The sequence below is a fragment of the Miniopterus schreibersii genome (genome assembly GCF_964146895.1).
Source record: "Miniopterus schreibersii genome assembly, chromosome: 2".
Classification (NCBI taxonomy): Eukaryota; Metazoa; Chordata; class Mammalia; order Chiroptera; family Miniopteridae; genus Miniopterus; species Miniopterus schreibersii.
Window position 1 is genome coordinate 38,157,376 of NC_138102.1, and position 16,087 is coordinate 38,173,462.

At 36.4% G+C, this 16,087-nt stretch overlaps 1 protein-coding gene across 1 annotated transcript in view; it reads left to right on the plus strand.

Moving 5' to 3' along the window:
• UGGT2 (UDP-glucose glycoprotein glucosyltransferase 2) overlaps nucleotides 1-16,087 on the plus strand; it is a 133,221-nt gene that overhangs the window by 83,870 nt on the left and 33,264 nt on the right. The window contains exons 24-27 of the mRNA XM_081127976.1: nucleotides 2,200-2,295; nucleotides 5,838-5,940; nucleotides 8,023-8,102; nucleotides 10,527-10,710. Of these exons, the coding sequence (XP_080984102.1) occupies nucleotides 2,200-2,295; nucleotides 5,838-5,940; nucleotides 8,023-8,102; nucleotides 10,527-10,710 (463 nt within the window). The remainder of the gene's footprint in view (nucleotides 1-2,199; nucleotides 2,296-5,837; nucleotides 5,941-8,022; nucleotides 8,103-10,526; nucleotides 10,711-16,087) is intronic.

The window sequence follows — 16,087 nt, forward strand, 5'->3', positions numbered from 1 at the left end:
CTTTTTCTCCCCAATGACCCGTTCCTTCCCCCTCCCCAGTCTCTCTCCCCACCATTGTCCATGTCCTTGGGTTGTGTATATATGCACATAAATTCTTTGGTTACTCTCCCCCCCTCCCCCCACCTGCCCTCCTCCATGGATGGACCTGGAGAATATTATGCTAAGTGAAATAAGCCAGGCAGTGAAAGACAAATATCACATGATTTCGCTTACACGTGGAATCTAAAGAACTTAATAAACTGATGAACAGAATCGATTCAATGACATGGAAGCATAGATGAGACTGATGAATGTCAGGGGGTGGTTATCTTTCTTTTGGGGGGGGATTGGTTATCTTTTCAGAGCTAAAGTTCTGATTCTTACTCTTGAATACAGAATTCCGATCCAGATCAAACTGATGTCCTTAATTTATCCTTCAGGAAATGATATTTTTAAAAAATTTATCATTTAGTAAGTAATGTTAAAAGAAAATTACAAATGTGTGTAAAGTAGTAAAGTAAGGGCTTTTCTACAGTGAAGAGATAATACCCATAGTTATTTTCACATGCAATAAAGCAAAAAGAAAACTTTAGAAAGCAAAAAAAATTTATAATTTTACAGTTTAATAATATAGGACTAATATATGTTTAAAAACATATAATTCAGTAATTATGTGATGAATGTTATAAATATAATTTAAAATTTTAGAGCTAATTTTTTAAACCTTGTTTGGTAATACATATATATAATGTAAGTATAGTTTAAAGTAGGTTTGGGAAGCTATTTTAGCCACTTTAAAGCTGCATTTCAAGCCAAAACCACCACCAAAAATCAATAACATTAAACTATAACAACATCCCCTCTAATTGTCTTAAGCTGTTAGATGCATAGGAATAATGCTAAACAAGTTGTATTTTAATTAGAATAAATTCACATTCACTTAAATCTAAACATATGTTAAAGGTTTGCATTCTTATTATCATGCTTTTCAAGAGTTATTTAATGAGGTAGGTAGAACTCTGAATGCCAAAAACAGAAACCTTGGAACCCTTATCCCGAGGAGCACATGAAATCTGTTTCTCTAATGGAATGATTATAACTAGTTCTGTCCTGAGAGTTGTCTCCAGTTCTGAAGCAGTAGGTGCTGAGTTTCTAGTGCCCTTTCCCTTCTTTAGTTCAAAGTACTTTTCAAAACGAGAAAAATTGACCTGGAGAGCTGAAAATTTGGCAGAAAATTAAGAACAGGTTATTTGGCCACAAAGATTTTTCTTTGTTCATCTGTGCTCTTCTCAGTACATATGTACTACTTAAGCAGTCAGCCCAGTTTAAGAAGAATGGGGGGCATAAATATTCCCTCCATTGTGCCTACAGTGTTGTTTACTAGAGACTATGTGTCCAGTAAGTAACTTTAAGAGAGTTTAGTAACATAGGTTATGATTTTGCTTAATTAATTTAATATATGTTTATTAAGTGGCCATTAAATGCGGTGCTCTGTGAAAAATATGGTAGGTGTTATGAATAGAAACCCACTTTTAGCATAAAATCTTGAGTTTCAGGAACTTACATTCTGGTAAACAATGATATAGTAGAGAGAGACTGACAAGATTCTTTACTACTCCCTCCCTTCCTGCCTTCCTTCCTTTCTCCTAAGGAAGACTTCTGTAAATTTTAGAACATTCTATCCCAACATATCCTTGAATATATAATACATTTTCTCCATCATAGACTTTCAAATTTGGTTATATTTAATCTAGGTATTTATTTTGTGCATTCTTAGTTTTCAAACTAATTAAAAGCCATAGAAATATGGGCTTCTTAACTATATTAAAAACTATTTGAAAGTAGATATCCCATTATTTACTTTTTGTTTTTTCTCCCCTTCTTTCTTTGCTGTGTGGGCCCCAGTGCTTAGACATATAACCAGCACTCAGCTGAATGATTCACCACATTTCTGTAGACTCTGTTGAAAACACTACTTAATAAGTGTTTGAAGATCTTATCAATCACAAGAAAAAAGAAGGTGATTTTAAAAGCAAGTCATCCTATTTTAAACTGACAAATTCTATTTAGTAGCAAGTCTAGAAGAAAAATCATTTATATGAAGTTTATCCTTTGGAAGTATTTTAAATTAAATTCCCCCTTCCTGGAGTATTAATTGTGACACAAATATGGACATTTCTCTTCCTGAAAACTCATACATTGTTTATCTTGTTTATCTAGCAAGAGTGACCTTGTTATGAAAGTTGATGCCCTTGTTTCCTCTTTGCCTACACCTGAGTCTCGTTATAATGTTGCATTTTTAAAAGAGAATCACAGGTAAGAATGTAATGGTGCTGTGCTTTTTCTGTCACTGAGTCCTGTATCCAATTATGGTTTCCATTTCTATTCATAATATGGCAAAAGTAAAGAACTAAAAGTTCTATGTTAGAGAATAAATGTATTTGAAAAGAATTCCTGTTAAGTATGTATTGTGGTATATAAAGGATGATATATATAAGATATATATATAGGATTTCAGGTGAATTATATCAAGTATGACTTGTTTTGTCTTTCATGCTCAGGATCATATGGAATTTTTGCAATATCTTGGTATAATTATTATACATAGTATCTTTGTATTCCCAATTACTAAAGAATTCTCATTAATAAAATGTAGACATATACAACAACAGCATGTCCCAAAATGTGTTCTGTGGAACATATGAACTCTGAGATGTTGATGGATAATAGTCTGAGGGAAAATATGCCCTCTGGTCAAGTAAGTTTAGAGAACACTGCATCATTGGGGGGGGGGGGGGGATTTTCAGTCAGGTTCATTTTTGGTAAATTCAGCAGTTGAATAACTTATTTATCCATGGAAGACTTTTTGTTAAAAATTTATTGTGTCGCACCGCTGGGCGTGGCTCAGCGGTTGAGCATCGACCTAGGATCGAGGAGAACGCGGTTCGATTCCCAGTGAGGGCACATGCCCAGGTTGCAGGCTTGACCCCCAGTTGGGGGTGTGCAGGAGGCAGCCGATCAATGACTCTGTCATCAGTGATGTTTGTATCTCTCTCTCCCTCTCCCATCCTCTCTCTGAAATCAATAAATATATCTTTTTTAAGAAAATTTATCTAATAAAAATTAGGTTTCTGAAGGTAGCCATCAGAGAAATACTGTTTTAGAATAGGAAACTGGTCTATAATTTTCACTTTGAAATTTGAAATAAAACTCATCAAGCTCCATCTACATACACAAAATTATCTGTGTCCCCAGAAGGGAACCTTTTTCTGTTGTTTTTAATTAAGGACCACTTAGAATTGCGGGAAAAATCAATTAGACATTATGTAACTAAACTATAGTCGTATTTTATTGTTTGATATTATTCTCTTCACCCTCCTGTAAAACTAAATTGACAAAATTACTTTATCATAAACTTAAAATGGCTGACACTGTAAGTTTTCTGATCTTATGGTTGACAGTCTTAATGTTGCTTGTATTTACTATTAGAAGATAAAACATGCGTTAGCTCTGGAAAGTCTGTCTTTTGAAATGTCTTCACACATGTATAGTATTTTTTTCCTTTTTATTGAATTTATTGGGGTGACACTGGTTAACAAAATTATACACGTTTCAGGTGCACACATGTATAGTAGTATTCTCAGGCAACAATACTTTCTAAAGAGAAATCAGACACTATTGTGAGTGAAGTTTTTATATTTTTCAAATACTGAGATTCAATACTTTTAGGTATTTTAAACACATCCAATGGAATTCTTTCTACAAAATTTTGATTTCTTAAATACTATGTGCTGAAATAACTCAACACAAATTATTAAAACTGTCATTGTAAATGTTAGTCACTGTACTCTTCCCATTAAGTTATATTATACTTAGGAATTTTGATATGTTTGGAACTATTTACTCTTACATTAAGTGTCTGACACATTTGATCTTTTATAGTTTATTGTTGTGGTCTCCTTTCTTTCTGTAGATCTCACATCTGTCAGTGTCCTGCTGCTTTTAAGCCTACTGTCTTATTTATGTAGAGGGATGGATATAGTGTAAGTTTGTGACAGTGGTTTACAATTCCCCAATTTTTTTTCTGTTTATTTCTGGGGATTGGAATTCTGACTCATACAACCTCACAGAACTGACAGTAGTTTGAGGGGGAAAAAGTTAAAGTAGGAGTGAATAGATGCCTACCTTACCCATAATATGTTATAAAGCATACAGAAAGTGACCAGTAAGTTTACAAAATTTTCACCAAAACAACTAAAGGAATTAATCATTGTAGATGGCCTCTATAATTTAAAACATCTGATTTGTAGCCCTTACCTTTTAGCAGTAATTATCCAGCAGGATTTGTTGTCTAGCTCCGCCATCCCTGTTTTGACATAATTAAATCATATCAACTGCATATAAAATAAAATGTGTTTTATTTCCCTATGTTGGGAGGACCTATATTTGAAGTGAATTTTAATTACTTTAATTTAATTGCTAAGAAATTAAACATTTCACTGCAAAAATCTAGATATTTATAGTCTTTGTATACGAAAGAAGACCTATATCCCTGTTATTTTACAGGTGTACATTTTGTGTTGGTAATTTGTTTCCCTTTGTAATATGTAAGATATTTAATTTAGCCCAGCTGGCATGGCTCAGTGGTTGAGTGTCAAACTATGATCCAGGCAGCTGAAGTTCAGTTCCTGGTCAGGGCCCAGGCCCAGGTTGCGTGCTCAATCCCCAGCACAGGGTGTGCAGGAGGCAGCCAATCAGTGACTCTCTCATCATTAATGTTTCTCTCTCTCTATCTCCCTTCTTCTCTCCCTTCTTCTCTCTGAAATCAATAAAAATATTTAAAATATATATATATATATACTTAATTTACACATCTCAGAAACGGATTTTCATATCATACAGTGTTAAAACAGTAATTCAACTGGAATATTCTCTACTTTTAATTAAATATAAATTTTAAGTGAAATAAACCAGTCAGAGAAAGACAGGCATCACATAATTTCACTTATATGTGGAATCTAATGAACAAAATAAACTGTTGAACAAAATAGATGCAGAGACATTGAAACATGCAACAAACTGACGTGTTTCAGAGGGAAGGGGAGGGCAGGAAGAGATTAATCAAATAACTTACATGCATATATGCATAGCCTTTGGACAAATTATATTGTGGGGAAGGCTTGGGGAGGGGGTGGGAGTGGTAGTGGAGTGGAGGGGGCCAATGGAGGGGTGAGGGGACATTTGTAATACTTTCACCAATAAAGATTAAACCTATTAAAGATAAATATATATAGTTTTAACTTTTAATTTTGTTAGAGTTGATCATTTCTCATTAGCCTTTTCTGTGCTTTTAATTATTTCCTAACATTTACCTTTAAAGATTAGTTCATATTCTAACTTAGAACTTAGATCAATAAAAGACAAAATGGAAAGCACAGAGGGGAGGAGGTATAGAGTATAACTGGGATAAAAATAAAGATATAAATCTGAGAGGGGTTCCCCTGAACTCTTGACTAACAAAAGTCTCAATTTTATTTTTTACACCATGTGACCCAGGAGAATTTAGGGGGCTTAAAATGATCAGTTTTCACTATATAGTATTGTTCTTTGAAGAAGTTTTAAAATCACTCATTCATAAAAGCTTACTTTCATTTTTCTCTTATTCTTTGCAGTTTTCTAATTTATTGAACACAAACATTAGTTTTACATTTGCATTTTCTTTTGTGAAACAACCAAAATTTTAAAAATCTAGTAAGTCAGAAAGCAATTTATAATAATGTATATAGCTAAGATTAAGATTAATTGGTAATGGAATAAATTTAACTGATTATCTTTTACCTTATTTTTTATTTTTCTAGCATTATGAAGGTAAATCCTCAAGAGAATGACATGTTCTTTGATGTTATTGCTGTTGTTGATCCATTGACAAGAGAAGCACAGATGATGGCACAGTTATTGATCGTAAGATAGTTTTTGTTATATATTTTATATCTTTACCATATATAGTACTTTTTTGAAGTTTATAATTAATCTTTGCAAATCTGTTTTCAACTATAATGAAATATTTGTGCTCTTGATTCTGTTCCATACAACATTTTAAATAGATTGTTATATTTAAATGTATAAAATGAAATGATAGAGCTGTACTTGGGGTTTTACACAATACCAAGGTTAGGTGTTGCTATGGACTTTCTTGTTGCCTCCTCCCCGAAAAAAAGTTCGTATTATCGAAGCCCAAACTCCCAATGTGACTGTATTTTGAAATAAGGCCTTAGGGGGCAGTTGAAGTTAAATGAGGTCTTACAGGTTGGGCCCTAATTTACTAGGATTGACATAAGAAGAGATCTCTTTCTCCCCTCTTTGGCACAAAGAAGAGGGTGCGTGAGCATAACACAACATGCAGCAGCCTACAAGCCAGAAGAGAGCTCTCACCATAAACCAAATTGGCCGGCACCGTGATCTAAAATATCTGCTGGTTAAGCCATCCAGTGAGTGGTATTTTGTTATGGCAGCCCAATTTAACTTCCTGTCTTCAAGTGTGAAGACTGGCTTCTGGAGAAGCTGATGCCTAAGCTTAATTAGTTGAAGGTTAAAGTATCATACGTAACATTAACCAAACAGGTGAGGCTAAGAGAAGTGGGAATGCGAAGGTTGTATTCTTTAGGTTTGGTCACTGTAACAAAGACCAAAGTAACAGTAGCTCCAAGACTAAATTTTATTTCTCTCATCTCACAGCCCAAGTGTAAGCCGCTTAGAGTTCTAAGGCAGCTTCTGTCTGGTTGTTCAGTCATCTTCATGAAGCAACTTCTATGTAGTAGCCTACAATCACGTTCCTAACATCATCTCTGTATTTCTGCCAGCAGAAAGGGGAGAACAGGGCACCACCCCAAAGCTGGCCATATTCCTTCCAGTCACATCTCACTGACCAGAATGTAGGCAGTCATCCAGATACACCTGTTCAAAAAGGAGTGTAGAGACTCAGCATACACCTGAAAATTCTTTCACTTGAGGATGGTAGGGGATAATGAATATTAGGAGACCACTAGCAGACCCTGAAAGGACATTATATGGCTTATCATTTGAACAATTTTAAGGTTCAAATTGTGATTCATCTTCAGTAGGTAAATTTCAATAAGCTAGTTACATTGGCAGGCTATATATTTTTTCTTGGGATGTTCAGAATTGGGGGGGACTCCTATGTGAAATTACTCAATACTTTTTTTAAAAAGACACATTGAAAAAATTCTCAGGAGTGGAAACTGTTTGTCCTCAGACAGTTGGCTTCACTTTTGGAAACAGGCAAAAATAATTAGAAATTAAGTTTGGTGGAAGGAAGATATGAGTGATCAAGCTGGGTCATACTGGTGTATAGTCTATCGAAATTTCAAAATGCAATTTCTCTCAGAAATTAGTTTGCCCTAACAAGCCTGCATTCTGTTGCATATATCTGTTTTTTTCTTCTTCCTTTACCTTCATCCTTTGTTTTGTAGTATCCTTCAATTTTCATTGACTTGTTGCCTATATAGAAGTGGGACTATCAAAATTAATAATTCTATTTCTTATGCTCCAGAGAAATGAAAAGAAAATAGAGTATTTCATCTGTATGTGGCCAAGAACTTCCTACATCTCTTACAGTGTAGTTGAAATAACAAAGATTCAGGGCCTCCTCACCATTGTTTTGAGGTCACCACTTTGTATTTGCAGGTCAAGATATTAATAATGATTTCCTTGTTCTTCAGTACTAAGGAGATTTAGATACCATGAAAGAAATACATGTTAGGCAAAAGGTAGGCCACATAACCCTTGGACAATGAAATCAGTGGTTTAGATTCATATCTTACCTCTGCCATGACTTACTGTGTAGTCTTGGGCAAATTACTATATATCCCTGTTCTACTATAAAATTAGCTGCTTCAGAAGGATGTTTTCAGGATTAGATGAGATAATGAATATGAAGTGTTAATGCAGTGCCTGGTACATAGTAAATGCTCAATAAATGTATTATTATTATTAATTCTCAAATATGGGAATTTTTTCTAACAGGTACTTGGAAAGATTATCAACATGAAGTTAAAGTTGTTCATGAACTGTAGGAGTAAGCTTTCAGAAGCCCCTTTAAAGAGGTGAGTCTAAGTGAACCTAATTTCATTTCAAAAGATTTGCAAATACTAAAATGAAATGAGGACCATAATTACTGGACCTGTTTGTTTTTCTTCACAAGCTAGTTAATTGAAATAGATGATAATTTATTAACTTTAAATGATATAAAATTAAAATAACCTAACCAGTAAAACTGAACCAATCTGTTTTCAGAATTTACAGTCTAATTGCAGATATATGTTTGTCCATGGGTATTTTTGAAAATGTGACTTAGGAATACCTATTTAGAAATAAACAGGAAATAACAAATGGGAAATAGGTTGAATTACACCATTTTTGGTTTACCTATACTTTTAATACTTCAGAGTTAAATTATCAAAATGAGCTTTAGTATATCATCATATTTATTATTTGAGGATATTTAGACATAGTTAGTTTAGAGAAATCTTTTAATGATACAGAAAATGTTGTTTGTTGTTATATGCAAATATTTCTCATCCATACTGTTCTGTTGGATAAAAATTCTACACTCATGGAGCTAGCAGACCTCTCAGTGGCTAAAATAAGATAAAAGCGTTTGTTCATATTTGGAAAAACATGATGAGATTTGAAAATTGAATGAGCTTATTCACACAAGTATGAATCATCTCCATAGTGTATAAAACTTTATAAAAGTTTTGGATATATAATAAAGAGTAGGAGTATTTAAGTAAGCACAGTTCATTCAGAGGGAAAGAACTTGACTCCTCTAAGGTGAAATAACACCTGATGTACAAGATAGATGCTTTGAGTGGTGAATAATGCTGCACAGGACAAAAGCTGTTCAACTGTTTTTAGCTATGAGTTCAACAGAGTTGTATTTACTCAGTAGCACATATCAAGCAAACCAGTGACATTCCCAGCCCTTTACTTAAAGAATAAGTAGCATCATCCTTCTCAGAAATGATGGAGATGATGGGCTGGAATTCCCTCAACTTCCTTCTCTAAAGCCTGTGCCCCAGCCTTCCTTTGTGGTAGGGGGAGAATGTGCTCTCCCCCCTCTGATTTAATACTCCCTCTCAGTTTTGATCCCATGCTTTCCCATTTGTTCTGGATCATTGCTTTATCACATAGTCCCTTTGTTTGGTATCTTTAACCTCTCTCCTAGTCTTTTTCAGTCCAAAGAGTTCTTCAGTTTTAAAAAACAAGCTGCTCCCTTAACTTCCTCTCCTCTAGACCCTGACTTTTCTTTCTCTTCTCCACTCTTTCTCAATCTCAGCTTCCTTAAAGAGTAGTCATACCCACTCTTCATTTCTCATTCACTATACCTCCCACTGCAGTTTGGCTTTAACTTCCTTATACTTAATCACAAAAAAATTGCTATTTGCATTATCCATGGGATACTTTTTACTTCATGACACTTCCACTGCATTTGACAGTATCAAGGACTTGTTTTGTACCTCTGCTTCATGACTGTTCTCTCCTATGTCTCCTCTTACCCCTACACTTTTCTTCCCCTGCCTTCCTGCAGTAAACAGCTGTGGACATGACTGTCAGTGATCACCACCCTCTGGCATTCCCATTCTGTAGAGTCTCCTTGAGTGTGGACCACACCAAATGATTTGCTTCTAATAAGCAGAATATGGCAAAAGTGATGGAATGTATCTTCTGCAATTAGGTCGTAAAAGACTGACTTTTGTCTTGCTGGCATTCTCTCTTGCACTTGCGTGCTGCTCTGATGAAGCATGCTGGGGATGACCTTGGAAGGCACTGAGGGTGGTCTTCAGCCAACCATTAGTGAGGAACTCATTCCAGTGGCCTTGAGGACCTGCATGAGCCTGGAGGTGGATCCTTCCCCCTTCAAGCCTTGAGATAACTACTGCATAGCTGACACCCTGACTCCAGTCTCAAAATAGTGGAAGTCACTAGTCTTAGTAATATAAGTAGTTCTTATTATATGTGATATTGGGGGATAAGGCTAAAATACATTAAAACTACAAGTCTACTAAAAAGCAGCTGCTTTCAACTCAACCCTGTTTTTAATTGAACTATTATAATTGGTACTAGAATTTCAGCTTGAATTTTACTTGGTTTCTGGTTATTTCTTATCGTAATAAAATGGCTGAAAAATACACCATGGTCAAATTTGAACAAGGATAAGTGAGTGAATACAGATCATAAACTTCTAGAAGCTGCATAAGTCATTATCTTAAAGGAATTCTAATCCTTCTTATTAAGAAATAACAAAAATGTGTATATACATAGTCTTTTAACAGTGTAAACAAACTAATAATTATCTACCATTTACAAGCATCTCTTCTGCAATATAGTGTGTTCTTAGTCTTTTTAATTTAAGACTTTCTCATATTTTTAAACCATTTTCAGTTTTAAAATATTTTACGTAGAAGAAATCTCAACTTGGGTCTAAGTATGTTTTGTTTTGTTTTGTTTTTATGTTCTATCAACAGTTTTTACCGATTTGTTCTGGAACCGGAATTGACGTTAGTGTCTAATAATGTCATTGAACCAGTAGCAAAGTTCTTGGATATCCCCGAATCACCCCTTCTAACCCTCAACATGATTACTCCTGGAGGCTGGTTGGTTGAAACAGTACACAGCAACTGTGACCTTGATAATATTCACTTAAAGGATGTAAGTTACCATGTAAACTTATATAAAGAAAGGAAAAAGATAAATTCTTATCAGCTACTAACTGTAGCAAGTGAGTGATCATACTGTGGTTACTTACCAGAATTTTTCCTTTATGATTCTAGGTCCTGACCCAGTCTTTCCTTTGATTTTTGAGTCTCCCTAACATCCAAATTCAGCTTCTCTCATTTTCTGGGTTTCTAGATGTCCTCACCTTTTTTGTTACTTCAGACCCCTGGTTCACAAATGCTGTTCTAAGGTGAACAATTTAGAAAATATGGAGATGGATGCATGGAAACTTAGAACAACACCACTGTGTACCTATTTTGCTCTTCAGGTTTTCTTTTTAACTCATAAAGGAACTGTTCCATCTGAAACCCTTTTTGCCCCACAGCTCATAGCTAGAAAAAGCAGTCCTAACGAAATACGGGTAAAAAGCAGGGAAGAGCATTCCTTTGCATACCACAGACTGGGTGCATTGCTCCCGTCACCTCTAGTGTGATCCTTGTCCAGTAAATGACCAGACTTCTCTTTCCTTCCTGTTGTCATTTAGCCCCCAGTGCAAAAAGAGTAAGGAGACTGTTTAAAAAAAACACTAAGTCTTTCAAACATTCCATTCAAAATGGGAAAGGGATTCAGATACCACAAAAAGTGGAAACATTTTAGGGGAGTTGACACAGAGAACAAGTATCCAGAAACTGGAAAGAAAATACTTCCTTGTCATTATTCTCCTCTTGTCTGGTTCTTCACAGCCTCTGACCTATTTCCAGCAGCTCCTCAGAATGTGGCCATAGGCATAAACCTTTTACCTCTCCTAATATGGTTACGATTGTTCATCAGGTTTATTTCTCATGGTTCTCATATGTTACCCTTTGCCTAAAGATTTTCCTCCTAGGCAAATTTCTTCTGTTCCACTCAGGAGTAGATTCTGTGGGATCCTAAGTCACTTCCCTGGAAAACATACTCACCAATACCCCCGACTTTACCCATCCAGAGAAGAACCTAAAACTCATTCATAGCAATCATCTGAAATCGATCCTTCAAATCTAGGGAAAAAATAGAAGACAGCCTGGCTGGCAAGGCTCAGTGGTTGAGCATCAACCTAGGATCCAGGAGAGTGCGGTTCGATTCCCAGTCTGGGAACATGCCCGGGTTGTGGGCTTGATCCCCAGAAGGGGCCGTGCAGGAGGAAGCCAATCAGCGACTCTCATCATTGATGTTTCTCTCTCTCCCTCTCCCTTCCTCTCTCTGAAATAAAAAAAGATATGTATATATTTTTTTAAAAAGAATAGAAAGAAAAGTAATAAAAATTGTGAGGGAAAATTGAGACATGAACTTGGAGAGAAATAAAAAAAATTCTGGGAGATTAAAGATGGCCGCAGACTGAGTGGAAGCTGCACTGACACTCTCCCAGGACCAAAATGGAATTACAACTAAAATATAGAAAAACCATCCAGAATAATCAACTGCAACTGAAGACGAGCTGAAGAGCACCCTTATAACCAAGGAGGAAAAGTGGAGACTGCATAGAGACCGGTAGGAAGTGCGGAGGCGCAAGAGGTCTGGCTGGGCTCCCACAGGCAGCAACTGGAGGTCCGGAGGGAGATCTCAGCTGTGGTGGGTTCCCACTGAGGACTCTGGGGCCTAAACCCCAGGCTGGACTTCCCAGCCAAAAGCACCAAACTGAGAAAGGTGCTCACATAACATCTTGCTGTGAAAGGCAGCGGGTTTCTGTCTGCCAGGGAGAGAGGGCTTGAAATGCAGGCACCCTCTTGAAGAGCTAACACACAAAGTTTCATGTGCAGCCACTCACTTGGGCTCCAGCTGAGGGAGGGCAGAGTGGACTGGAGCTGTGTGAGGAGAACCTAGGGCTCTGGAGATAGAGCTCAGAGGGCACCCTTCTGGATTCCTGTGCTGAGTCATTCCCCCATACTGCAGAGGACATCTTTCCCAGGCAGACATTTATCTTCTAAGCAGCTTTTGCCTGAGGGGGAGGCAATTGCCCCACTCTTTTGGAAAATCTCTCACCCTACCCTGTGGAGTTTCTATATCCTGAGGCTCGTTAAGAGAATCAGATTAATCAGCTTATAAGCAGAGGCAGACGTCAGAGTGCTTTGAGTCTTTGCCTGATCTGCTTCTGGACCCTGGCCTTGGAAAAGCAGACTTTGATGTGCATCTTGGTCCTATCCAAATACACCCAGCCCCAACAGAGGGGACCTCATACTGAGGCTTGTTGATAGCTCCAAGGAGGGTACTCAAGACCAGTCACAAACAGCATCTGACTTTGGCCTGGAGCAGAGACCTTCCAAAAAGACTTGAGAGTCCTAGCAGGCCTGCCTAATACATAAAAACAAACCCAAGTAGGCAGCCAAAGCGGGGAGACAAAACTCCAAATGAAAGAACAATAGAAATCTCCAGAAAAAGAGCTAAATGAAACAGATAAGCAATCTATCAGATACATAGAGTTCAGAATACTGATTGTAAGGATGCTCAACAGCATGAAAAAAAGATACGGAAACTATGAAGGAAATGAAGAATGACATAGCAGAAATAAAGAATACATTGGAAGGAATAAACAGCAGATTAGAGGAAGCTGAGGATTCAATCAGTGAATTAGAAGACAGGATAGAAAAAATCACTCAGATACCCAAAAAGAAAAAACAAAAAACAGGAGGACAGCCTAAGGGAGCTGTGGAACAACATGAAACATAACAATATTTGCATCATAGGAGTGCCAGAGGAGGTTGAAAGTAAGCAAGGGTTAGAGAACTTGTTTGAAGAAATAATGGCAGAAAACTTCTCTAACCTGATGAAGGAAAAAGTCCCACAAGTTCAGGAGGCACAGAGAGTCCCAAGCAAGAAGAATCCAAAGAGGTCTATGCCCAGACACATCATAATATGCCAAAAATCCAAGACAAAGAACCTTAAAGGCAGCAAGAGAAAAGCAATCTATTACCTACAAAGGAGCTCCCATAATGCTGTCAGCTGACTTCTTATCAGAAACTCTACATGCCAGAAGAAAATGACATGAAATATTGAAGGTAATACAAAACAAGGATCTGAAACCAAAACTATCCAGCAAGGCTATCATTCAAAATAGATGGTGAAATAAAGAGCTTCCCAGACCAAAAAAAAAGGCTAAAGGAGTTTATTACCACCAAACTAGCATTTCAAGAAATGTTAAAGGGACTGCTGTAATAATAAGAAGAAATAGAAAGAAACATAGGCATAAAGAATTAAAATGGCAATAACTAAGGATCTATAAATAATAACCTTAAGGACTTTAAGGGAGCAATTAACAGCAATACAGTCATAGTAGTGGACTTGAACACCCCACTGACTTCGCTGGATAGGTCTTCCAGACAAAAAGCAGAGAAACAGTGACTCTAAATGGCACACTAGATCAGATGGATTTAATTGATATTTACAGAACATTTCACCCCAAAGCTGCAGAATATACATTTCTCTCAAGTGCGCATGGGCCATTCTCAAAGATAGAGCACATATTAGGACACAAAACCAGTCTCTACAAGCCCAAGAAGATTGAAATCATATCAAGCATCTCAGATCATAAGGGCATGAAATTAGATATCAACTACAGTAAAAACATTTAAACACATGGAGCCTAATAGCATGTTGTTAAACAATGAATGTGTTACCAATAAGATCAAGAAAGAAATAAAAAACTTCCTGGAAACAAATGAAAATGAACATATAACAACCCCAAATCTATGGGACACAGTGAAAGCAGTTCTAAGATAGAAGTTCATAGCACTGCAGGCCTTTCTCAAAAAGCAAGAAAAATTTTTTAGTAAACTATTTAACTCTACAACCTAAAGAATTAGAAAGCTCCCCTGTGAAGCTGTCCGGACCAGGGCTTTTGTTTGCTGGGAGTTTTTTTTATTACTGCTTCAATTTCATCAGTTGTTATTAGCCTATTCAGGTTTTCTGATTCTTTCTTATTCAGTTTTACATGATCTCATATGTGGAATCTAATAAACAAAATAGACTGAGGAACAAAATAGATCCAGAGACACAGAAGCATGGAACAGACTGATGAATCTCATGGGAAGGCGAGGGTGGGAGAGTGGGTGGGGCGAGATTAATGAAAGAACTTATATGCTTATATGCATAACCCATGGACACAGACAATAGTGTGGTGAAGGCCTGGGGGGGGGGCGGGGTTCAGATGCAGGGTGGAAGGGATCAATGGAGGGGGAAAAGGGCATTATCTGTAATACTTTCAACAATAAAGATTAAAAAAAAATTTAAAGTTCACCATTAAGTAGATAAATTGAGTTATTTTTCATCCTGATGCCTTCTTAAATCCAACAGTATAATGATACTAAAAAGTTTTTCAGTATGTATTTTCTATATATTTTTATATTTTTATTTATTGTCGACAGTATTACAGATGCCCCCAATCCCTCCCTTTTGCCCCCTCCACCCAGCACCCCATCCCAGACCATCCCCACAGGTGATACTAGAATTTTTGATGGATGACAAGTATTTTTCAGGGGAAGAGAGGTTATTTTGAAGACTCAAATATTTTGAGAAGGGGGGTAGTTTAGGTAGAGGTGTCTCAGTGGGAAACTCTGGAGCTCTTATAAGAAGGTACTGTGAAGACATTGGGCACTTGGGAAGCAAGAAGAGTAGAAACAGGGAGGAGAAAGCAAGGGGGGGAAAAGGTAAGTAAAATCTCAGTGTAGTTCCCCCCCCCTTAGTTTACTTTTGGAAATAAAGACATACTTCAGTGTATATAATATAAAATATATACACATTATAATTTAATAAAGTAGATCACATTTTTTTAAAATCTGCTTTTTTCCATGAGTTTTATCTCTTAAAGGAGTCTATTGGATTCTTTATTAAGAGAGTTCAGTAATACACATCAGTAAGATAACTTTGAAGATTCTAACCAGAAAAAGAGTTTGTGGTAGGAGAATTAAGGCAGCTTAGAAAATATTTTAAATTGAGTCTGTTGGTAAAAAAGTTCAGCAGCTATTAAACGATTAATGGAAATTAAACACTTTTTGTTGTGAGTGGCAAATATAACAGGGTCTTTATAGAAGCTGTTTAAGTGAACAATAGCTCTATTTACTTTAGAAGACTAAAATAGAGAGGTAATTTCCTCTGTCTTCATAGGTTATATGAATAAACAGAAGGAAATTATAAATTCTAGCAGCTATAAAAGTTAACTGCCTCTGAGGCTCTTCTCTTCCAGTGTGCGCTGTACATGCTCAGATTACCTACAACCATCCTGGAAGAATGTTAAATAAAGACATTTGCTAGACAAGAAAGGAGGAGTTGTAGGTAAAGGACAAAAATGTACCATTGCAAAAATGAAACTGACAATGAGAGTTTTGTCACTACACACTAG